The sequence below is a fragment of the Meleagris gallopavo genome, chromosome 5 (genome assembly GCF_000146605.3).
Source record: "Meleagris gallopavo isolate NT-WF06-2002-E0010 breed Aviagen turkey brand Nicholas breeding stock chromosome 5, Turkey_5.1, whole genome shotgun sequence".
NCBI lineage: Eukaryota > Metazoa > Chordata > Aves > Galliformes > Phasianidae > Meleagris > Meleagris gallopavo.
The window spans coordinates 36,919,802-36,942,634 of record NC_015015.2 but is presented as its reverse complement, the minus strand read 5'-3'; the positions used below and the strand labels follow the sequence as shown (position 1 = coordinate 36,942,634).

At 49.1% G+C, this 22,833-nt stretch overlaps 2 protein-coding genes across 5 annotated transcripts; one reads left to right on the top strand and one right to left on the bottom strand.

The window, feature by feature from the left end:
- Window positions 1-6: 6 nt before the first annotated feature.
- ABCD4 (ATP binding cassette subfamily D member 4) lies at window positions 7-12,904 on the top strand. Of its 3 annotated transcripts, none has more exons than XM_031553609.1 (18): window positions 7-147; window positions 250-377; window positions 573-712; window positions 3,130-3,246; window positions 3,608-3,733; window positions 4,313-4,363; window positions 6,668-6,762; window positions 7,460-7,581; window positions 8,461-8,552; window positions 8,722-8,808; window positions 9,082-9,287; window positions 9,567-9,658; window positions 9,793-9,829; window positions 10,655-10,704; window positions 10,991-11,043; window positions 11,391-11,467; window positions 12,288-12,403; window positions 12,555-12,904. In XM_031553609.1, the coding sequence occupies exons 1-18, from the start codon at window positions 114-116 to the stop codon at window positions 12,645-12,647; spliced, it is 1,716 nt and encodes a 571-aa protein (XP_031409469.1). In that variant the 5' UTR covers window positions 7-113; the 3' UTR covers window positions 12,648-12,904. The 3 variants fall into 3 exon arrangements, with proteins under 3 accessions (XP_031409469.1, XP_010710016.3, XP_031409470.1); XM_010711714.3 differs by having other exon boundaries at window positions 9,079-9,287; XM_031553610.1 differs by lacking the exons at window positions 7-147; window positions 250-377; window positions 573-712 and adding an exon at window positions 2,403-2,448 and having other exon boundaries at window positions 9,079-9,287.
- On the bottom strand, window positions 12,546-22,726 carry LOC100541607 (acetyl-coenzyme A synthetase 2-like, mitochondrial). 2 transcript variants are annotated; one of them, XR_793720.3, is made up of 15 exons: window positions 22,230-22,726; window positions 20,779-20,875; window positions 19,691-19,890; window positions 19,214-19,389; window positions 18,544-18,696; window positions 17,541-17,688; window positions 17,211-17,348; window positions 16,981-17,073; window positions 16,438-16,550; window positions 15,815-15,941; window positions 15,057-15,184; window positions 14,259-14,322; window positions 13,886-14,007; window positions 13,336-13,798; window positions 12,546-12,634 (listed from the first exon to the last, which is right to left on the bottom strand). XR_793720.3 is itself a non-coding variant. In XM_003206608.4 (14 exons), the coding sequence occupies exons 1-14, from the start codon at window positions 22,540-22,542 to the stop codon at window positions 13,622-13,624; spliced, it is 2,049 nt and encodes a 682-aa protein (XP_003206656.1). In that variant the 5' UTR covers window positions 22,543-22,726; the 3' UTR covers window positions 13,081-13,621. The 2 variants fall into 2 exon arrangements, 1 of the variants encoding a protein (XP_003206656.1); XM_003206608.4 differs by lacking the exon at window positions 12,546-12,634 and having other exon boundaries at window positions 13,081-13,798.
- Window positions 22,727-22,833: the final 107 nt, after the last annotated feature.

The following is a 22,833-nucleotide window of genomic DNA, read 5'->3' as shown; positions in this document are numbered from 1 at the left end:
CCGCTTCTCTGCCCCCTGCCAGGCCCCGGCCCCGGCTCGACCTGCTGTTCGTGCGGCGCTTCCTGAGGATCCAGGCCGTGCTGTTTCCCAAATGGCCCTCCCCAAACGTGCTGATGTTCCTGACGCTGCTCGGCGTGGCTGTGCTGGGTAAGCCTGGAGTGGGGAGCCGGGGGTTTGGTGCTCCTGGCTCTCCCTCTGCCTTGCCAATGCAATGAGCCCTTCCCTTCCGTGCGTCCCTCTGTCCTGCAGAGCAGCTGGTTATCTATCAGGTCGGTGTGATCCCCAGCCAGTACTACGAGGTGCTGGGGAACAAGGACTTCTCTGGATTCCAAGCGCTGACTGCCATCGCGCTGACCATGATTGTAGTGAACTCCACGGTAAGACAGGGCAGGAGCTCACTTGCTCGCATTGCTCCTGCAGTGATATATGCCGGGGTATCCTTGATGAAGGGTCTAAGCCTGCCCTAGCTTGTTGGGTAGCTACACAGTCACTGCTACAGGCTGCTAATTCCTGTTTTGTTTTGGGAAATGTTCTGCTGGCTCATCCCATCTGTCTCCTTGCCCTTGTTCCAGCTAAAAAGCTTCGACCAGTTTATCTGCAACCTGCTGTATGTGAGCTGGAGGAAGTCTCTCACTGAATACCTGCACAACTGCTACTTCCAGGGCCAAGTTTACTACAGCCTGCACATTCTGCACGAGGACATCGATAACCCGTAGGCTGCCTGCAGCTTCTTTCAGCTTCTTGCTTGGCTTCTCCTGAACTGTTCTTCACCTTTTTCTGACCTCTCTGTATCTCTGGGTAGAGGTTTAAGCTGTAGGAACTTTGGTCTAGACACAGACACCCTCGTCTACCTCAGGTAGGAGGTGATAGAGTCCCCCATCACTGCTCATCTTAGCGGTTTTGCATGTAGGTTTCTGTTGCAAGAAGAATGGAGGACCATCGGAACAGGATTCTAGTGCTGCTGTAAACCACACTGCAAAATCAGCCCTTAGCACTTGGTGTGAAGTAGTACAATGCCTGGCTGGAGGCAGAGAACACTGCCTCATGCAGCCAGTGCGCTCGGGGCAGTCAGTCATTCAGTTTGAACTTCAACCACCAGTGTCTCCAGCTGAGTACAGTTATTAGTACTTTTGAGTCACATCCCAGGGAGGCTTTGTTTTGATGCTGCATTTCCTCTTCCCTGTTCCTAGGAAGGAAATGTCAGGGCTGAATTGGAATGTGAGAGAAGGAGAAATATTCAGTTCCTCATGGTTTATTCAGTCTGCACTTAGATCCTCTTTTAGTCCCTTTGTAGCAGCCTCTGGCACAGCTGCAGCAAGGTAGAAGTTTTGCTTTTTGCACCATCCTGGTTACTGCAGAGCTTATCTTTTACTCAGGCTGTGCAGGCAAGTCAGACATCTCCCTTCCATGCAACTGCACACTGACTGTGGCTGTTCAGCCTGTCCTTGTACACAGGGCACTGCTGTCACAGTTATACAGTTTGAAGAGTTAAAGAGCCTGCATTAGACATCACGTGAAAGAGAGGTGTTGTTTTTTCTTGTCACCGAGATGTATGATGCTTCCCAGGCAGGGTAGCACGTTGGCTATGGTTGAAAAGTCCTGCACACCCATCATTTCTTTTGGTTGGGGGAAGAAGAGGGCAGAGGCCCCTCATCACATGACTGTACTGCCCAGGTTTATTTTTAACTAAGGAGTGCGTTCACATTGTGCAGTGAAATGCATGAGATAACCGAGTCTATCTGCTCCAGAGCGATAAAAGCAGCTCTCCTGACCTTAGCAGATTAAAAGTGTGGACTGCTGCAGAACATTTTTCTTTAACACCTTGCTTGTACTCAAACATCCAGTTTTACTGTTTAGCATCTTTTTGATGCCGCTACAAAAATATTCTCTTTGTTGCTGTTGTGATGAGAATTTTTTCTATGCACCAGGTAGTTAGGGAATGAACTAGACAATGAAGTGATGCTTTCCAATATGCAGCATAGACTAAATGTTAGATGCGTTCTGTCATTCTTCTTTCCCATCCAGAAGGAATGAAATGTGAGCTTTGAGTGGCATACAAACATTTGTGTTGCCTAGCAGGGCATTTAGGTTGATGTTTACGTGTCTTCATTGCTTGTTGCTTAATAGCTTGTAAAAAGTAATATCCTGCCATGAGTCTATTGCATAAATTGTAACATAATGGTAACAATTACAGTCGTAAAAAGGGAAAAAATATGACTTTAATGTCAGTCAGAATGGGAGCTGTCCCAAAACTGAATTGATTGCTGTTGCAGATCAACAAAAGCTATTAGAGATGAATGTCATTGTGTCTGTATGTGCACTAATGGCTAAGCAGGATTCCAGCCCTGCTCTTTGTTCTGGGCTACAGCATTCACAGTCATCACCTTTCTGCTTGTGCTTAGGGGGTCAGAGACTGAAGCCCTTACCTGTGTTCTTTGGACACATCAGGTACTGAGGGAGTAAATATGCTAAAATCCTTTCAAGTTACCCCAAGCTCATCTTTTGCTCAGCCAGTGAGGCAGATGGGACGTGGGGGTCTGTTGCCAAACACGGGGGGAGGAGGTGTGGTGTGCTTCTGCCTGCCCTTGTGGGGTGGGAGTGGGTGAAAGCGCTTTCTTTGTAGCAAAGGGACCAGCTACTGACTTAGGGGTGGCTTTGGTGGTGGACTTTGCAAATCCCTAATAGCTTTTGAAGGCCTGTGCTGTGCTCTAACCAGTCCCAGTAGCTCTGGTGTTTGATATGGAGCATCAGGACAGAAGGTTTGAGGAATGGTTTGATGTTTTTGGTAGTACAGGTGAAGAACCAGGGAATAGTGAATGGGGATGGAGAGACCATAAGCACAGAGTGGACAGTGTTGCAGAAGGTGGAACAAGGGGTTAATAGAAGGATCAAGGTGAAGATAACAATAGTTGTTGTTCTTCCTGGGTGTCGGGAAAGCCCTTGGGCCATACTGAGCCATGGAGGTAGTCTCCTTGTGGGGCAATTGAAGTCAGGCTGCAGGTCCCTCCCATGCAGAGTTGTTTTCATTCCCCCTATCCTAAGTTCAGGTGGTGAAACAGCCTGGCATGTTTCCTGTTAGGGAGTTACTGTGTCTTGCACTGACTTGTTTTACCTCTTTGTGTTGAGCAGGGACCAGCGGATCAGCCAGGATGTGGAAAGGTTCTGCAGGCAACTCAGCTCCATGGCCAGCAAGCTCGTCATCTCTCCCTTCACACTGGCATACTACACATACCAATGCTTTCACAGGTAAGGACCCATCCTGGCCCTGCTTCCTCACCTCTTTCCTATGCTCTTTTTTGGAGCTTGGTACCAATGATTGGATGGTTTGACTGAATGATTTTGGAGGTCTTTTCCAACCTTGGTGATTATATGATTCTGTGTTTAACTGCTGCTGCAACTCTGGGGTGCTCTCACGTGTGGGTGAAGGGTCTCTGCACTCCGAAAGGACTTCTGGCTTGGGGATGCTGGAATGTGCATTAATAGCCCCTAAGCCACTGTGAAGGCAAAGAGAGGTGAGAGCTGAGGGCTCTGACTGCTTAAGCCCAGGGGTGCTGGAGTTTCCTTTTGCTTGGTGTGTTATCTGACCTCTCTTTCTCCTCCTTTGTAGCACAGGCTGGCTAGGCCCTGTGAGCATCTTTGGGTATTTCGTCATTGGGACAATCATTAACAAGGTATTGATGAGCCCAATTGTGTCTAAACTTGTGCAGCAGGAAAAGCTGGAGGGGGATTTCAGGTGAGTCACAGCAGAGTAGCATTTTCACTGCTTTTTGGCAGCTCCTATGAGAGCTGCATTGTAGTCTCCGTTCAGTGCTATGCTTGCAGCTACTTCTCTTGTCCATGACTTGTTGTCAGCTTCTCCCCAGCTCATAGAGACCTACCTGCTCAGGGCTGCCTGACACAGAGCACCAAAAAGGGTGGCTAAAGCTTAAAACACTTTAGCCACCCTTTTTGGTGCTCTGTGTCAGGCAGTGTCCTTGGTACAGTCTCCTGGTTGCTACCACCTGTCTCCTCTGCTAATGCTGTGGTTGTGCTGAATAAAATTGCCCAAGGGGGAAGGGTTGCCTCAGGGCTAAGACAGGCACAGTGAGCAGAATACCAAACAAATATGCTGCTGAGCTGTCCCAGAATGATGTCACCTTGTGCCAAGGCTTGTTTTTCAGTGCCTTTTTGAGCCTGTTTAGTATTTGTAGTGAGAGATGCCTAAGGTCATTGCTCTGACAGGTGCAAGATGAGTACATCTAGCAAGGCTGATGGCTATATAATTCACTGGACTCTTATGCACGATCCTGATAATGTTTTATGGATTGTTCAGGTTCAAGCACATGCAGATTCGTGTCAATGCAGAGCCAGCTGCTTTCTATAGGTAAGTAGAAGAGATCCTGCCAACCTGGGGCATCTTCAGTGTGTGCTTGAACGCCAGAACTGCTGCAGTCTGTGCTTTCTGTCCCCTCCATCCTGCTGCAAGTACAAGATTATAGATCATTTTCTCCCTAGTGCAGTGTTTTCCTTTGCATTCTGTGCAGTCTGCAGAAATGCTTCACAGGAGCTGCAGATGACTAGTTGCTCTCTGCCTCTGTCTAACAGTAGGCCCAACACAGATTTGGTGCTGTCTTGAAGACTGTTCCTGATGTTTTGCCATGATCCTTATAATCTGAAAGATTTTTTGAGGTTTCATTGCATCTTGTCAGGAGGTTCTCTTGGGGGACTTTTTGCAGATTGCTTCTGATCCCATCCTGTTGCTGCTAACCTGCATGTCTTCTGTGTGTGTGCTACGTTTTTGCCTTGCTTTGTTACCTCTTCTTGCTTTTGTAGGTCAGCCTTGTGCCCTGACCCTCCCAGTACAGTACTGCTGTTCTCTGAATTTGCTTGATGCCATTTACATCTGGCTGTAAACTAGAACGACAGTTTCCAGAGCTGTGCGTGCAGTTGGCATCCCAGCAGCAACTTCACACACTGGGATGCCCTGCACTGTATTGAGCTGCTGCCTGGAGCCTTTAGAGTGTTTCACCCCACCCTAAAACCCAGCAAAAGGGCCACAGTTTTTCTGGAACATGTGTTGGGGTACCAGGTCAGTGGAAGGAGGTCATTGCTCAACTCTTGTCATGTGTCTGCCTTTGTCCTGCCTGTTGTGCAATCACACTTCTTCCAGGAATTTAGGAAAGCAGAGACTGCCCTATCTATGGACTTTCCTGACTGATATTCATTTGCTTGTTCATGCTGTTGTGACTGAGCATTTCAACTGTTACAGTGATCTCCAAGGTGCTTTGATTCAAAATCACTGATTTTGTAAAAATTAGCATGAAACCTTGATTTAAATAACATCAATCTTGTTTTGCACTGGCAATCTGAATTATTTTTTGTGGATAGTTCATTCTTAATGGTTGATGCAAGTTTTTTTTAATCAAGAACAACCTCTAGTTACATCCCTTACTTAAGCTGCAGTACTTTTCCTCACAACTTTGTTTTTCATTCGATTTCTAAATGGAAAATGAAATATCAAACTAGAAAATTGTATGTCTTACTTCATAGATAGACAAAAATCCATTTATTATGAAACTGGAGTTTAATTGAATTGCACTAAACCAGACATTTTCATGGTATGAATCTTAACTAAAAACAAGGAAATTTTTAAGAGTTTGCATTCTCAGAATCCTGCAAAAGGAGGGTGTGTGGTGAGTGGCTTGTTTGATTGCCAGGCTTACTTAGTCTATAGAAGCTGTTAAATCTTGTCCTCATGTACCTTCTGAACCACTGATTGTTTTGATGAAGGAAAAACAAAGACTGATCATTGTTACCATTTTTTTTTATTGTTGTCTTTTGTTGCTTGACATTTGGCAAACTTACTTTGAAAGAGAACAGGAAGAGAAACTGTAACAAATACAACAACCTCTCCGTATCTGCAAAGAAATAATAGCTACCAAACACTGGTCGTGCACTTGAGACACAAGTTATGGTCCCTAATGCCCAGCCTTTAACTCCCTGTGTCCTTGCTGAGCATTCAATTCATCTGGAGTGAAACACAGAGCTCTGTCTGCATTTTGCCACCTGAGGGCAGCCCAAGCCTTGCAAATTAGAAGGAGCCTCCATACTTTGCTAAGACAGTGAGTTAGAGCCAGGCTGTGCCTCCTCGCTGCCTGCTCGGGGAGTGCAGGGCTGCTGGCAGTGCAGGCAGCAAGGGAATGGGAACTTCGCCACTAGCTCAGGTTGTTGGGGATGCTTTTAGGAAGCTCCTGGGAAAGGAAGGGCTTGGAGGCTCGGGTCATCCATACTGTTGGCTTGCTGTCAGCTCCTGGATTTGCCTCTGCCCTCTGCTTTCTGGCTCCAGATATGTGTAGCAGTACTGTCCTGCTCTTCCAGCCAGGCTTTGCTCCAAAAGTGCATGTAACCTTGGATGTGCTTTGCTCAAGGCTCATACATCTCACTGATGGTATAAAGGACTGTCTCACCTCCTTCAGTGTGGGACAGAAATATCCATGGTCTCTGAAAGAGACCTGCAGGGCTACTCGTTTCAGTCGGAGTTGGTGAAGACATCTTCAGGAAGGAGCTTAGGAGTGTTCAGTTCCATCTCAACAAAGACCTTGGAAACTGCAGTGACAGCCCCTCCTCAGGCCTCAGCTCTAACCCACTGGGCAGCTCCCAGAAGTGATGGTGCAATCTTATTTTACAGGGCCGGGCGAGTGGAGCACATGCGCACTGACCGCAGGCTGCAGAGCCTGTTGCAGACCCAGAGGGAGCTGATAGGCAAGGAACTGTGGCTCTACAGTGAGTGGGGGACCTTGGGTGGTGAACTGGAGCATATGGTAGCTCTAAGATTATGGGAAAGGAGAAGACTCTGTCTATGTGGTTGGAAGCTGTAGGATTTCTTTTCTATAAAGCTTGTCCCTTAATTATAATTGCCTCCTAAAAATTTTCCTCCTCTCATTTTCTCTGGGTCCAGGTTTGGGGGGCTAAGTAGTGTCAAGACAGCTCTTCTTCATTTCTCCTGCATGATGAGCTTCTGAGCAGCACGAGAGAGGGAGAACCCTGAGCACAGGTGTTTCTGTGGTACTTTTGGCAGCTTAAGTCTTTCTACTTGCGTGCTGCAAAGTAGACTTCATGGCCAAGCATCTCAGCCCAGAACTTCCTTTTTGCCCTTTTTCCTGTTTCTCTAGAGCCAGCCAGTCCTCTAAAGAGCAAAAACAAGCAGAAAAAATGGTTTTTGCACACTGGTGGTTCCCAAGCTGTGTCTGAGTGATGTTCCTCCACTCTGGGGCATATCCCAAGGTGCTCTTTTCTTGTATTTTCATCCCAGTGCTTGTGCTGTCCTGTAAGATGGGTTTTTATGCCCAGGTGCATTTTGAAAGGCTGAGACAGGATCTGGGTCTTCCTTTTGAGTGGGCTTATGGGTTGCACTGGGGGCTGGTAGGGAGAGAGGTTCCTACTCCAACTCACTGTCTCCTCTCCATGTGCTTCTGCCCAGTTGGAATCAACACCTTTGACTACCTGGGCAGCATCCTGAGTTACGTGATCATTGCCATTCCTATCTTTTCTGGGGTCTATGGTGACCTGAGTCCAACAGAACTCAGTGCCTTGGTCAGCAAGGTGAGCTACAGATCATATTCCACACTGGGCAGGGGTTGAATTGTGCTGTGTGGGTTGTGCTTACTAACTGTATGGGGATCCCCAGTGCCAGAGGTGAGCCAACACTAAGACTTATGTTTGATTTCATGTGGCCAAACCCTCTTGTGGAGGGTGAGCAGGCACTGAGGATGGAAGTTTTGCATTGGGTTGATGACACGGGGGCTGACTAACCTGCAGCAAGTGACCTTGAGGATAGACCAATCCTGCTCATGGTGACATGAGAATAGGAGCTGTGTGTGATTAAACCGGGGATGAAAGTGCTACCTAACTCATACTTCTGTATGTAAAAAGGGAGATCAGAATGTTTGGGTTTTTGGTGCTAGGCCCACAGAGTGCTGCAGATCTGGGTTATGCCCATGGCTGCTGTCCATGGCCAGTGTTGAGTCTGAGCTTTCTTTTGTTCACCCACTAAGCTGCTGGAGAGGAGCCTTCCCAGCCTGAGTTGTTTCTAGGTACTCAAAACTGACTTGTGATGGAGAATACAGAAATAAAAATAGCTAAGTGAGCACTGCAGGCTGAATCAGCCAGCTCTGAGCCATGTTGGGTGCTAGGGCATGGCTGGTGGCATGGATCTGTGTAACTCAGACAAGATGAGTTTACAGACACTTTGCAGACACCATTCCTGAGTGGCAGGAGATGAAGCCTCCAGCCAGAACTGCTGTATGGAGCAGGGAAGTCCTGTTCCATCTGAATATGGCCATTTTTTCCTTCACTCCCCTTCATCCTTCTGGGACTACTGACCCAGCTGGTCTTTTTGGCTGTCTTCTTGCAACAATAGAAGAGGGAGCAAGCTTCCCATGTCAGTGCTGATCCTTGCTTTGGTGTATGATTTTTCCCCAGAATGCCTTCGTTTCCATCTATCTCATCAGCTGCTTCAGCCAGCTTATAGATCTCTCCAGCACTGTGACCGATGTCGCTGGCTACACACACAGGTGAGCTTCTGTGTGGGCAGGTCTCTGCAGGAGAGGTGAGTGTGAGATAGAACTCTGCCCAGGTCTTTGCTAAATACGTAAGAAACACTTGTGAGTGACTATGGACGAGGTTGGCAGTGAGGAGTACTGGAGTTGCCCCTGGCATTCATGGAACCTCTTGTTTGTCTAGGATTGGTGAACTGCAGGAGACCTTGCTGAGCCTTGGCAGAAGAGAAAATGAAAGCTACTCAGAAGCCAAAGCCTGGGACTCAGACAGGTGAGTCTACCCTCAGCAGCATGTTGGCTTGCAGCTTACATGCCAGTGTGTGGGGCTGTCACTGGGTGGAGGTGATCCTCGGAGTTGCAGCCTGTTGTCTGCAGTTGATTGGAACTAGCAGCGCAGTGCTCACTGTAACCTGGGATGTGTGTGGCAAGGCTAATATTACAGAGATGCAGGATGTCTAAGGTGTACGGGAAGGCTCCTGGTCTTTACCAGCCTCAGTACTGTCACTTACCCCCAGATCTCTTTGTCTTTGTGGTGGTCCAGCAGTGAGTCTGGGGAGGACCCAGAGCCAAGGGACACAGCTTTCCTTCTGGAGCAAGTGACACTCTCAGTGCCATCCTCTGGCAAGCTGCTCATCAAGGACCTGAGCCTCAGGATCTCGCAAGGAGACAGCATGATGATCATGGGGAACACTGGCACAGGGAAGACATCTCTACTGAGGGTCCTTGGGGGACTTTGGGAGAGCACACAGGGTAAAGATTGCAAGTTGCCATAGCCTTCATCAATTCAGTCTGTCCTGAGTTTAGAAGTTGGCAGTGAGAAGTCGTGAGGCCAGTGCCATTTGCAGTAGTGAATGTGTCACTGATGCATTTGAGCTGCTCCTTCTCTGAATCACAGACTCTGCTCTGGCTCTCATTGCTTTGCTCTGTTTTAGAAATCCACCTTTTCTGAGATATGTTTGTTATTGCACGGGAGTAGCAGGTAGTTTCAAGCAGGTGCTGCGAGCTTCATATGAGTGTGTCTCTGTGCAGGGAATGTCCAGATGCTGACCTGCTTTGGCCCCCGTGGAGTGGTGTTCCTGCCACAGAGGCCATTCTTCACTGATGGCAGCTTGCGTGAGCAGGTGAGCCTCAGGCCTGTTCCATGGGACAGCTGGCCCCAGCACTGCTGCCTCTTAGCTTGTGCCACTATCATTTTGTCCCTGATGGACTGTGTCCAGCTCCCTCTAACACAACCTCTTTTTATTTGTTAAAACAGGTGATTTATCCTCTGAAGGAGATCTATCCAGTTTCAGGTACATGGAAGCTCATTAAAGCAATTATTAATCCTTGTGGTTTCAGCTCCGTGTTCTGTACCCAGTACAGCTTCTCCTCTACAGTACCCCAACAGGAATGCTCTGTCAGTTTTGTTGCACTCTGCTTTTCCCTGGAAGATTAACTTTTCTATAGGTTTGGATTGGGTTTGCATTCTTTCTGTTTTGAGGAGAACACAATCTCTTTATACAGAGAGGACAGGTTGGCAGTACTCTGCATGTTGTACTGTAACATATGTGATATGTGTTTAAGTACCCTGCTGATTTCTAAACATGCTGCTAGAATACATCTAATCTGTCTGGTACAGCCTGCTTTTTGGAAGCCAGATTTGCCTTTATCTCATTTTCCATACACCTCTGGCTTTCACTGTTCCTCGTTTTCAGCTGAGGTCTCATGACCTTACACGCTGTCAAGGTCAGATCGTGTGGATCCTTTCCCTTCCCTGCCCACTTCCCAAGCCAAATCACACCTCTGATTTTAAGCTGCTACATCTTACAGATGTCCAAGTTTAAGTTTCTGTCAGAGTGAAGCCTGGACCTTTGTATTCTGGGTCTGTCTATCTATGCCAAGCCTCAGGTGTATCTGTGGAGCCCAGCCATATTCTGGTGTGCTGCTCACAGACATGGCTTAAGGTGGATCAGTCTTTGGGAGCCCTCTGTGCGCCAAAGCTCAGGACTTGATACAGTTAAGTGATTGAGTCAGCTATGCTGGACCTCAAGAGCTTCTCTAAACCTTCCCTCTCGTCTGACCAATTCCTCCTTGTAGCAATGGTCTTGTTTCCTGTACTTACACACTTTCTCCCCTAGGATCTGCAGATGATGAGAGAATTGTGCAATTCCTAGAGCTGGCAGGGCTGGTGAGTCCCTAGTGGCATTGCTGCCTTCTTGACTGATGCTACCAGAGAGGGAAGAAAGAATGAGGTATTGTGACAGCACAGCATGACCACATGCTGGACGCAGGCAGGGAATGGTCTGTAGCTGTCCATGTCCCATGGACTGTCCGTGGGAACAGGCAGAGCAGCGCCTTCAGTTCAAGTGGGAGAAGAAAGGGTAGAAGGAAGAAGATGGTAATTCTTAGGGCTGTGTCCCCTCTGGGCTGGCAGGGTTGGGGCTGTGTTCACAAGTCTGCTGTGCTCTCTGCAGACTGATTTGCTGGCAAGGGCTGGCGGACTGGACAAGCAGGTGGACTGGAACTGGTAAGACTGCTCACTGTTTGTGTGAATTTATATGTTCCCTCTGGTTGGGGAGCTTCTAAGCAGTTGCTGCTGGTCTTAGGAGCATCTCGTGTGTGAACTTGTGTCTTGTGGGTGGTATGCAGTACGCAGGGCTGAAGGAATTATGCCCCAAGCATCAATTTCCACATCAGCAACAATGCTGCTCTGCAGGAAAATGACTGTGCACAGGGGTGCAGAGCCAGTGCCAACATGGAGGGGGAGCACAGGGGCAGTTGTTTGCTGGGGTCTCCAAAGTCAGCAGCCATAAATTTATTCACAAACAAGATGTTTTTTTAAGGGAGATTTTTTTAATTTTGGCCCTGCTGCAGGTATGATGTGCTGTCCCCAGGGGAGATGCAGAGGCTCTCGTTCGCACGGCTCTTCTATCTTCAGCCAAGATATGCGGGTGAGTGAGCGACTACAGAAGAGAGGCAGGAACTTTGGCACAAACAAAAGCTGGTACAGAGGCAGCTCATAGCGTGCTTGGCCATAGTGGTGATGTTAGATAGTATAGCACACAGGATTCAGAGGTAAAAACGTTTCTTTCTCTGCATGGCATGGAACAAAGCAGCTCATATTTGCAGATGGTTCCTAATTCCTTTACATGTTTAAATGGCTAATAGCTGCTGAGGGCTGTTGAAAGAGTTGTCGGGGCCAAGGTAGATGTGGGTGAACAGAGCCACATTAGCAGCAAAAGCCATCTTTAAGTCCTGCTCTTCTTCTGAAGTCTACAGCACTGCTCAGTGCGGGGACTCATGGATTAGAAACTAAAAGCTGTAGAAGATTATGTAAAATAAATAGAATTCATTTGTTCTGGTCTGTAGTATTTACCCTTAACTGACAAGGAGCTGCCTCAGTCCATCATGGCTGCTGCATGTGGGCCCTTGGCCAGGCACAGTGGTGTGCAGTCTGTCTTTGGAAGGCAACACTTTGGCTATCACAATAGTGAGGGCAGTGCAGCAGTGTGCAGCTTTTAAGGAAGATGAATGAGGCAAATGTTGTTGTTTGAGTGGACTTGAAGGCTTAGGGGAGCCTTTCCATATGGCTGGCACCAGTTGCGTCAAAGTTGAGGTCATTAAGCTTCCTCCTCACTTGCCTTCTGCAAATGCTCTTGGTGAGCTACACTTAGTATGGGAAATGCTCTCAGCAGTTGCTGCTCTGTTGCCTAGAAGACGATGACAAGCTGGGAGGGGAGGGATGTGTGGAGCTTACAGCTTGTCTCTCAGTGCTAGATGAAGCCACTAGTGCTCTGACAGAAGAGGTGGAACATGACCTATACCGTGTGTGCCTTCAGCTGGGCATGACTTTGATCAGCGTGGGACACAGGGCCAGCCTGGAGAAGGTGAGATAGTGAGCAGCACTCCATGCCCTGATTTCCTCACCTTGCCCAAAGGCATCTCTGGTGAGAGAGAAGCAAAAGGCTGGAGAACTGCATTACAGGAGGACATGCCCTCACAGAGGTAACTCACACTTGTTATGGCATTGAATTGCAGTTCCACAGCTGGATTTTGAAACTTCACGGAGGGGGAAAATGGGAACTCACTCGATGTGAGAAGATGAAGAGGCCTCCATCCTGGGAAGAATGACAAAAAACATGTCCTAATCTGGCTAGCTGCAGAAACTACACACACGTGGAAGAGCTGCAGAATTCTCAGCAAGAGATTTGGTTGGTGCAAGCCCAATTATGGAATTTGCTGATGGACATAGGGCTAAGTCTAAACTTATACCAGGAGCAGACATGTCCATCCAATCCTTCTCTCAGCCTCCTTGTTCCTCTCTGCCACTGACAAGAGAAGGGGTTGGGCTGCTAGGTTGCCAAAAACAAACAAACAAAAAAAAAAAACAGACTGCCTCATGGCATCAAAGATGCAGCAGTGTGATGCTAGGATAGAACGTGATGTTCTTATGTCTGTGCCTTGCTGGCAGCTCTGCCTCTGGTGCTACAGAATTGGCTTCTGAGCCTCTGGCTTCCCAGGCAGCAGGTAAGGGATGCATTGTAATAGGAGAAAAAGACTAGCACAAAAAAAGAATGTGGCTTTTATCTGCTTAAGACACACAATAACAGATCAAATAAACATTTTTGTATTAAAATCTGGGGTCAGCTATCCAAGGATGTTTCTGGAGAAGAACCAGTATGTGTGAACCAGTATGCGTTAACCAGATTTCTGCCTCTTTTTCCTTTTACTCTTTACTTTGGAGGAGTTATGTATTGACAGTGCTCTTGGACTAGACAAGTGATTAAGAGCAAAGCAGGGATAGGAATAATACACCTACCCATGGCTGGTCAGTTGCTTTCTCCAAAGCTACTGCAAGGCACAAGGAACTCCAAGGAAGGATTTTGGTCCTCTTCTTCAGGAGCAAACAGAGCTTCCTCCTTACTGTTCCGCCTGTTCTCTCCTGTCTCCTTTGTGTGTATGGAGGCAGAACTCTTGAGGGTCTCTCAGACTGCACTGGAAGTACAGTCTGAGCACTTACTGGGCAGCAGCTGCTCAGTGACATTTCTGGACCTGACTCTAGTTCTGTAGTGAAGGAGCTGGAGGTGGCTGCTGGAAGAGCCATACTAGCAGTTCTTCTGCCCCTCCAGAAGGCGCTTGTGTCCCTCTATGATCTGCTGCACAGCTTCACGGTCATCTAGGGTGGTTAGGTCCCCAAGCTCACCAGCTTTGTTCTCAACAATCTTCCTTAGCACTCGTCGCATAATCTTCCCAGAGCGCGTCTTGGGCAGCCGGTGTGTGACCTGAGCAGGGAGGAGTAGAGTTGATAGCCAAGAGAAAGGGGGTAGCCAGGCTGCAGAGGTGGGTCCTGGTCAGCCTGAAGGAGTTACCTGAATGTACTCTGGAACCGCATACTTAGCAATCTTCTTGGAGATCAGCTCCTGTAGCTCAGCAGCAAGAGTTTCCTCTGTGTATTTGCTGTCCTTCTTCAGCACAATGAACACGTAGGCTCCTGGCAGAAGGACTACTGTTACAGACCACCATGTGCAGTGTGGTCCCACAAGGCTGCATGGGTAAGGTACCTCTGTGCTGCCTGCCCCAGGGTGATCTGTAGCCTGAGCTGTGTAAATGCTTTTGTGATACTATTTCCTTACACAAAGCCAAACTGGCCTTGCATGAAGGCTCTGATAACTGCCGGGGATTCCCAGTAATATGCTGTGCCATAGGCGTTGGTGTGGCATTTCAGGAAAGCATGCATCTCACCTTCTCCCTTGATCTCATGTGGGTAGCCGATCACAGCAGACTCTGCCACTGCCACATGGTGGTTCTGAAACAGAAGAGGGGTGGAGTTCATAGCTGCTGTCCAGGAATTCCCCTGATCCCTCCACTGCAGTCAGCAGTGACACGGAAACAGGGAAGAACCTCTGATGACCTTTGCTCCATCTTCTCCTTGCTTCAGTAGGTCTGCAAACTTATCTCCCCCTACTCCAGCTGCTTTAGGCCTGCAGGTCTTCAAGGTCCCACTTGTGTGCCTCCAAGGCTGCTCCACCAGTTCCCACAATTTTTATATAGTTGCTATAGTTGACTTATAGTTGCTTCAAGAAACGTGCTTGGCTGCTATTTTGGGATTCATCCCCTCAGAGCACGAGACTTACCAGCCTCTGCTACAGAGAGAAGGGAGATGGAGCATGGGACCAGCAGAGCTCAATGCCTCAAGCCAAACGAGACCAATTAAATGGATCTGGCAGAGGGGAAAGCTTAGTGCTGGGCTTCATGCAACTATGGCATACATACTCAGGAGCATCCTTAAGGGGAAGAAAAGGCCTAACTAACCCTTGCTAAGTGAGCATTGCCAGGCCTGCAGCCTTACATTTAGAAGAGTCTGAGTCAGGAGGAGAACAGGGAAGTGGAAGAGAGGCAGTGTTCCCACAGGCAGCAGTGGTCCAAAACTCCTCTCAGTGGCTCCAGCAGCACCATGGTTCAGGTTTGGTGTTTCAGAGGCTTTCCTCAGCACCACCACTGCAGCTCCACCACCCCTGGGACAGCTTTACTTCCTCTTACCACAACGTCCTCCACCTCTGCAGTGCCCAGCCGGTGCCCACTGATGTTAATGATGTCATCCAGCCGTCCCGTCAGCTGGTAATAGCCTTCACTAGTGCGATACACACCATCCCCAGTGAAGAAGAACCCTGCAGAAGCCAGAACCGTGCTGTAGTTTCTTGTTACAGCAAGAATGAGCTGTTAGCCAGTAGCATTCCTACTTTGACAACTTCTTTGTCAGTACCAGGTCTTATGGTCTCTACTCCTTTCTCTCAAGTGCTCAGGGAGAAGATAGGGACCTTCTCTGTCATCCTTCTGCCTGTCTCAGTACCTGCTCCATCATCAGGCTCTTGCCCTAATTCTGCAGTATGTTGGCTAAAGATCCACTTTTCTCATCCCTACAAGCCAGGAAGACCTTGATGGTGTGCAGGTGCTTGTGCAGCTGGTTCTCTCTTTTGCTTAGGCCTGCTCAATGCCTCTGGGTGAGGATCAGCAGCTGGCAGGATTTGCAGGAGGAAAGCATCAAGAGGTGATAGTGAGGATTTAGGAGGCAGAAGGAAAAATAAAGTCCTAAAAGAGCCTGGGATCAAATAGTGGAGTGAGGGAAAAGACCCATTCCCATGGTGATGCTGAGCTCTCTGTCATGGGGAAATGCCAAAAGTCTGTGGAACAGCAAAGCAGCAAAAACAGCTTTCCCTAGTCCCCATGTAGAAAACTAGTAATTAGACTGAAGTACACTCCACCAATCACCTCCTCAAGGACTTGTGTATTTCTCTTACCTGGATAAGGAGCCAGATAGGTTTCCACAAACCTCTTATGGTCTTTATAAATGGTTCGTGCCATACCCGGCCAGGCTTGTGAGATGCAAAGGGCTCCAGAGACATTATTTTCCAAAAGGACATTTCCCTGTAAAACAGTTACATCTTAGTAACCACAGAGAGAGAAATCAGGTTGTTCAACCATTGCTTGTTTTTAATACTGCCATAATAACCCCATAGGGGAAATACAGGGAAGACAGTGAGGAGAGTCCTGTGCCCCAGCTCCAAGGGACAAGCCAAGCCTCTTCCTGCACTCATCTCCAACCATCTGCCCACTGCACTGGGCTGCAGGCCCCACCAGGGAGGTTATCTGTCCCTGCACAGCTACTTCAGCAGGTTTTGAGCAAGGAAGTCTAAGCAGAGCCCGCCTTGTCAGAACACAGGGCTAGGAAACAGCTTCAATTCCATGCTGCTTGGAAGAGGTTGCCACCAGCTTCACCATTAACACCTTTTCAGTAAAGAACTGATTTAGCAGAGGTGAGAGGAATGATGTGCTTACACATCTCTTTTCAAGAAGTACAGGCTATAGGCAAGCACAAGAAAACGAGCTGAACTGGCAGCTGGGCTGAAGGCTATAAATGTACCTTATCATCCAGTACAGAGGGACTGATGCCAAAAAAAGGTCTCATGGCCATGCCTGGAAGGATTTCATCTCCAGGGTTAGAAGGACGGGGTGAGATACAGATGCCTCCTGTTTCTGAAGGAAAAAAAAAACACCAAAAAACACCAAAAAACCCTCTGTAATGCATATCAAAGCCAGAGAAAGAGGAAAGCCAGAGAATACTGTTTGAACATCAGCCTTTGCCCTGTATCTCAGTGTAGCCTGCCAGCTACAGGCTGGGTCAGGGTTTCCCAGTAGCTGAGGAAGGCTCTCTGCACATTTAGTTCATCTGAGGTCAGATCCCTTTGGTCATCTCCCCCATGTTTCTCTGGGTTTGCTTTAATCTCTATCATGTTTAAATCTTGATTATGTTTTGGTGTCCATGACCCCTTTTTTCAAGGGGTTGCTTGTACAACCATGTCAGTAATCACTGTTCCCATGTAGCCAACAAAACAGCAGGTCACTCTTAAAACCTAGCAGAAGTGAAGCTGGCCATGCCTGTAGCCAGGGCCAATATACATCTTACCTGTTTGCCACCATGTGTCCACAACAGGGCACCGTGTTTCACCCACCACACGGAAGTACCACTCCCATGCCTCCTTGTTTATGGGTTCACCCACTGCAAGGGGTCAGAAAACAGGACAGAGCCTGGTTAAGGTCAAAATCGCAGCTTCCTAGGTGCAGCTCACAGAGCCACCCCCAGACTATGTGGGTTCTCCACCTCCTGCCAGTCCAGCCCATGCCATCAGTGCTCACCTGAGCCAAGAACTTTGAGAGAGGAGCGGTCATATTTCTTCACCCATTCATCACCATATCTCAGGAGCAAGCGGATGGCAGTAGGTGCCCCATAAAACTGATTAATTTTTAACCTCTCCACTGTTTCCCAGTAGCGTCCTGGAACACAAACAGAGCCACTAACCACTTGCTCACGTCCCCCAGCTTCAGACTGAGGGAGAGAAGGTGAGAACAAGCGTTCTCCAACCCTCAGCCAAACTCCCATGAGCTGGCACCAAGGCCATCAGCCTGCTTGCCTGCTATGGATCTTGCAGGTGGCTGCGCTACATCCCAACAACACTTCTCACTCACCAGGGTTGGGATGAACAGGAGTGCTCTCAAAAAGGACTGTGGTGCCGCCATTGCAGAGGGGGCCATAGACAACGTAACTGTGCCCTGTGATCCAGCCAATGTCTGCCACGCAGCCAAAGACATCCCTGTCCTGGTAGTCAAACACATACTGCAACATGAAGGAGAGACAGTGAGGGGTGTGACCTAGAGGCAGGATCTCCCTGGGAAAGGGGCACAAGCTCTAGTTTTAGTGTCCTTCTGCCTTCCCACCACCCCAACATGTTAGCCAAGGCTGAATAAAGCATTCTGCAGCAGCAAAACTTCCTGTGTGAGAATGGTCCCTCCACACCTCAGGGGGAGGGATCACAGGAAGAGGGGACAACTGGCTGCAAACTGGAGCAGTAGGAAATGAGACAAGCCCGGTGGAGGGCAGAACTGAAACCAGACTGGCAGCAGCACATCATCCTTCATTTTGTTTGCTCAGCACCAGGAACACAGGCTGACAGCTCCTTGTATGGGACAGCTGGAAGCTGGGTTTGCCAGGGCCTCAGGCACTGCAGAGGGCTTGTAATGGAAACTTTCCTGCCTTCAAATGTTTTTTTTTTTTTAAATCAGTCAGTAACAACAGTCTGTCCCATTCAACTGAGCGGTAATTCACACCAATCCTGTGTCATGGTTTCCAGCATTCCTGAGTGCTAACATGGGCACATGCAGCTTGCTCCCTGCTTTTCCACCCTAGAACAGCAGCAAGGCCGAGCAACACACCCAGTGATTTGATCTAGGTTGAGGCAGTAAAAAGAAAGAGGAAAAATCAAGATGGCAGCTTGGAGGAGTATGTATTCAGGAGTCCCAGTGCAGGAGAACATGTTGCTGTTCTTCTCTACTTGTATGTGGTTGTGCCAGGCTGCTATCCTGCTTTGCTCTGGATAAAGATGAGCTCATCGAGCAAAAAGGTGATACATCTATTCCCTACACTGCCTATGAATAGCTGGCTCATGAGCACTGTGTGCATAGGATTCATTACCTTGTGTGTGAGAGCAGCAAACAGGAGGTAGCCAGCCTGGGAATGAACCAGGCCCTTGGGCTTGCCTGTACTGCCAGATGTGTAGAGAAGGAACAACATGTCTTCACTGTCCATGGCAACAGGCTCACAGTATGCATCCTCCTTCTTCATCTCCTGTAGGAGTCAGCACAGCAGTCCCCACTCAGGGTCTTACAGACTCCCCGAGCTGTTTCACAGGTCCCCAAGCCTTTCTCTGCCACCCACACCACCCATTCCCACCACTCCATCTTTCCTTCCCTCTGCATCTCCTCTCCCCTTCCTCCTGAGCCTGAACTCCCTTGCCTTGCGGAGCTGGCAGACGCTTTCCTCCATCAGAGCGGACTTGCTGAGTAAGAGGCAGCTATTTTTACACAGCCACTTTTCTGCCCAGCACAAGAGCCTTCCAGAAATCTTTTTGAGTACAAATTGCTTTCAGAACTAATGAGCAAAGGCTGTACAATGCCTGCCCAACAGTTCAGTTGCTGCAGGAAGCTACCAATTACTTCTGGGAAAGTCCTGAACTCACATGCAGCTGCATTGCTGTAGGACAGTGATCCCTCTTTGCTTCAAGATCCATTCTTCCCACCCTTCTCTGATCCCAGCATCTGGGCAATACCCATAGGAGTGGCAGGAGCACTGGGCAGACCCTCACCTCCTCCAGCAGAACATCCAAGGCTGTCATGGGAAGCTGGCTGTCCGTCCTCATGGACACAAGGACACGTTTCACTCCTGGGCACTGCTTCACAGCCTGGTCCACTGTTTTCTTCAGCTCCACAACCTTGCCACCTCTCAGCCCCTGGTTCACTGTGATCACCGTCTCCGACTGGGCTGCAGAAGAGCCACATAATTACCTGTGCCTCTTCCACACAGCGCACACCAGTCTATCTGCCAAGCACCTTTCCCATGGGCTGAAAGACACTCAATGAGCCCCCTGCCATTTTCCTGGAGTGCTGCTGCCTGCTCTGTTGCCATGCAGCACAACAGGACACCCCCCATCAGCACAGATCCATAGCAAGTCTGCACCTCGGCCAAGCTCATTCCCCTAAGCCCCCAGCTGCCAAACCAACAAGCTCGATGGCGTTCCCTGATGGCAATGCTGGATGTATCCCTGTTCCCCATTAGCTCTTACCATCCCGGATCCTGTCTGCCAGGGACTCTGCACTGAACCCAGCAAACACCACGGCATGCACAGCCCCTATTCGGGCACAGGCCAGCATGCTGGCTACTGCCAATGGGCACGGAGGCATGTAGATTGTCACCCTGTCACCTGGTTTCACCCCCTGCCGTTTCAAGGTGTTGCTCAGGCGGCACGTCAGCTCCAGCAGCTCCCTGCCCAAAAAAGCAATGCATAATTAGGGACTTTCTTGCAAATCCGCCTCATATGCACAGGGTTGGGGGTGCCCCAGCCTCCCAAGTCTCTAAAGCCACAGGTCTGCACTTCATCCCTCAGCACCCTGTGTGGGAAGTCCTTGTAAGTCCTTTTACAGCTGTAAAATGGCAGTGGGAAGGAAGTAGGAGACCCCAGAGACAGGCTGTTATTTATTGCAAAGAAATTAACCAGAAGGGTCTGTGTGCAGAGCCTGGCACTGCCACTAACGGCAGTAGAAGCCAGCCCTGGATCCAGTAATGGCCACTAGCAATCCCTATGGCTCAGCCAGTCCATTATGCCTCTACTGACTTTTCCAATGACAAGCTACATATTTCTCACCAGTCCCTACAACAATGGGAGTGACACACTCTGCCCTGCAAAGCCAGGGGCTTGCAAGAGGAGTCATATCTTCCCCCAGCAAATAAAAATGGGCCCTTTGCTCAGTTATAGATGGGAAAGTCAAATCCTCCAGAGCTCTGCCTACCAGTGAGAACAACAGCTGTAGGAAACTGTGAGCAAAACAATGCCTCTGCCTGAAACAAGAGCTTGGCTGTCAGTGACTCATTTCATAGAAGGTCTCTCCATGAAAGGAGGTTGGCAAACCCTGCCAGCCCAGCCTTCCCTGCAGAGTATTCATCTCAGTCACCAGAAACCTTGGCAGGGATCCCATAGGGATGACCAGGAGACAGGCTGATGCCTTAGAGTAGCACAGGCAGGTCAGCAGCCCCCATGCTGGTGATCCAATTATGGGAAGAGATGCTGTGTCCTCTTGCAGGACACACACATCTGTGAAGCAGACCTTTGCAGTGTGTGCATGTCTCACATATGCTCAAGAGGTATGCACTGACCTGTATGTGACCCGCACCTCCTCTCCTGGTTCATCTTTCTCCCAGATTAAGGCCACTTTGTCCGGGGCTACATGGACATGTCGGTCCAAGCAGTTCACTGGAAAAGATGACCCAGTATCACTACCAGAACTTCCTGCTCCCAGTGGCACAGCCTCTGCAGGTACCAGCTGGCAGGTCACAGGCACCCTAGCCTGTTGCACTCCTCAGTGTCCCAGTGCACATTAATCTCCACTATCGACATTCCTCTTAACCACAACCTAACACAGCCTGGTGCAGGAATTGCCTTAAATCCCTTGAAGGTCACATCCATAGTGCCAGTTGTGGGCCTCTGAAGGCCTGGTAAACATTAACTTAGCCACATTTCACTGTGGAGGCAGTAGCAAGGACAGAATGGTGGTCATCATTATAGCAGCCGTGCTCCTAAATAACAAACGTAGGATGAGGAGAAAATCTGTGCATGAAGATTGCAGAGTGCAAGACAAAGCAGAGCCATTCATGCATAGCACCAGCCTCTCTGGGGCACTGAGGCATTCAGCCTTTGGCTACAGTTCTTTTAGGAAGTTTCTTGCACCTCGGCTATAGCATACTCATCAGAAACCTTGTTACATTCCGTGTTTTCCTTTCTTAGATTACCTGCTACTGAGGCCATGGGATGATGCAACAGCCTATCTGCATTTAAAAATACCTTTTTCTCCTGAACACTTGTAGCTTTGCGGAAGGTAAAGAAGCAAACCAACCACTCCCCTAGGAGTGGGAACAGGAAAATCTCCTGCTCCTCTGCCCAAATAAGCCTCGTAAGACCTACTTTTGGAAAGTTTTGTTGTACTCTTTTTTTGAGCTCTGGGACCAACAGTAGTGCAAGCAGGAACACGGTGCCACCAGTCCCTTCTTTTCCTCTAGTAGCACCCTTTTGTAGGGAAAAGCATCCCATGATTATGAGGGCCAATGGGACTTTTGGTGGAATTCCATCACTCTAGCACATTTTGCTTCTGGGGCCACAGCGCTTCACAGGATGGTGTCTACAGACACTTACAATCACAGAATCACTTAAGCTGGAAAAGACCCTTGAGATTATCAGTTCCAGCCATCAACCTGATATTACCAAGTTCACCACTTAATCACATCCCTAAGTGCCACATCCACACATCTCTTAAATATCTCCAGGGACAGTAGTCCCCTGACTTCCCTGGGCAGCCCAGTCCAGTGTCTACAGAATTCTTCCTGCTATCCATCCCATACCTCCCCTGGCACAGCTTGGTGCCATCACTGGCCTCCTGTGAGCTAAAGATCAAAAGAACTCGCCCAGTACACAGAGCAGGCAGAGAGCTCCCTCCCATAAGACAATATGCAGGCAGGCTTTCCCCCCACCCCCTATCTCCTGGGTAGGGTAGGAAGCACCCTCCCTCCCCTCTACAACCTCAGCCCATCTGTGAGGCATTAGGTCCCCTCACCTGCCACGTTGAGCTGCCCCCCCAGGAACCAGGCAGCTCGGCCCTGGCGCAGATCACAGTCCTGGACAGAGTGGAAGGGGGTGATCCAGGAGAGCCGGCTCCTTGCCAGTGCTCCCCAGAAGGCATCCCCCTGCTCCACCGATGTCTTGTACAAGCCCTGGTGATCCTGAGCTTCAGGGAAGGAGGCAGCTTCTGGCATGTAGGCAGTGAGAGGGCCCTGGCTCCAGGACCGAGCACTCACCAACCCACAGAGACATCTGGAAGCCCAAGGAAAAGCTCTGGGGCAGCAAGCCCTAGTCAGCAGCCAGGCCATAGTCACAGTGCAGCAGATGAGTTTCAACTTCTTCCTAAGGAGATACGTAGTAGAGCCCTGGCAAGTTCCACCCTTATGGGAGCTAAGACCCAGGCAGAGCCCCCTGTCCTGGGAGCCCAGGGCACCCCTTGTCCCATACACCACCTCACTGTTGGAACAGCACAGGGAAAGAAACCCAATCCCTATAAACAGAGAGGAAGGGGTGGGTTTTATAACTATTTGACTGAAAATAACCTTCATGCTAATCTGACTCCTGCTGGCCTTCCCTGGATAGCAGCCAGCTGCAGCGCG

Excerpts from the sequence above, each read along its gene's own strand:
- ABCD4 (XM_010711714.3), top strand. The coding sequence starts at position 114 with ATGTTCCTGACGCTGCTCGGCGTGGCTGTGCTGG. Across the intron at positions 9,288-9,566 it reads ACTTTGGGAGAGCACACAGG|GGAATGTCCAGATGCTGACC; the intron begins GTAAAGATTGCA and ends GTCTCTGTGCAG. Across the intron at positions 11,044-11,390 it reads AAGCAGGTGGACTGGAACTG|GTATGATGTGCTGTCCCCAG; the intron begins GTAAGACTGCTC and ends GCCCTGCTGCAG.
- LOC100541607 (XM_003206608.4), bottom strand. The coding sequence starts at position 22,542 with ATGGCCTGGCTGCTGACTAGGGCTTGCTGCCCCAGAGCTTTTCCTTGG. Across the intron at positions 20,876-22,229 it reads GGGGCAGCTCAACGTGGCAG|TGAACTGCTTGGACCGACAT; the intron begins GTGAGGGGACCT and ends CATCTTTTCCAG. Across the intron at positions 14,323-15,056 it reads CAGAGGTGGAGGACGTTGTG|AACCACCATGTGGCAGTGGC; the intron begins GTAAGAGGAAGT and ends CTTCTGTTTCAG.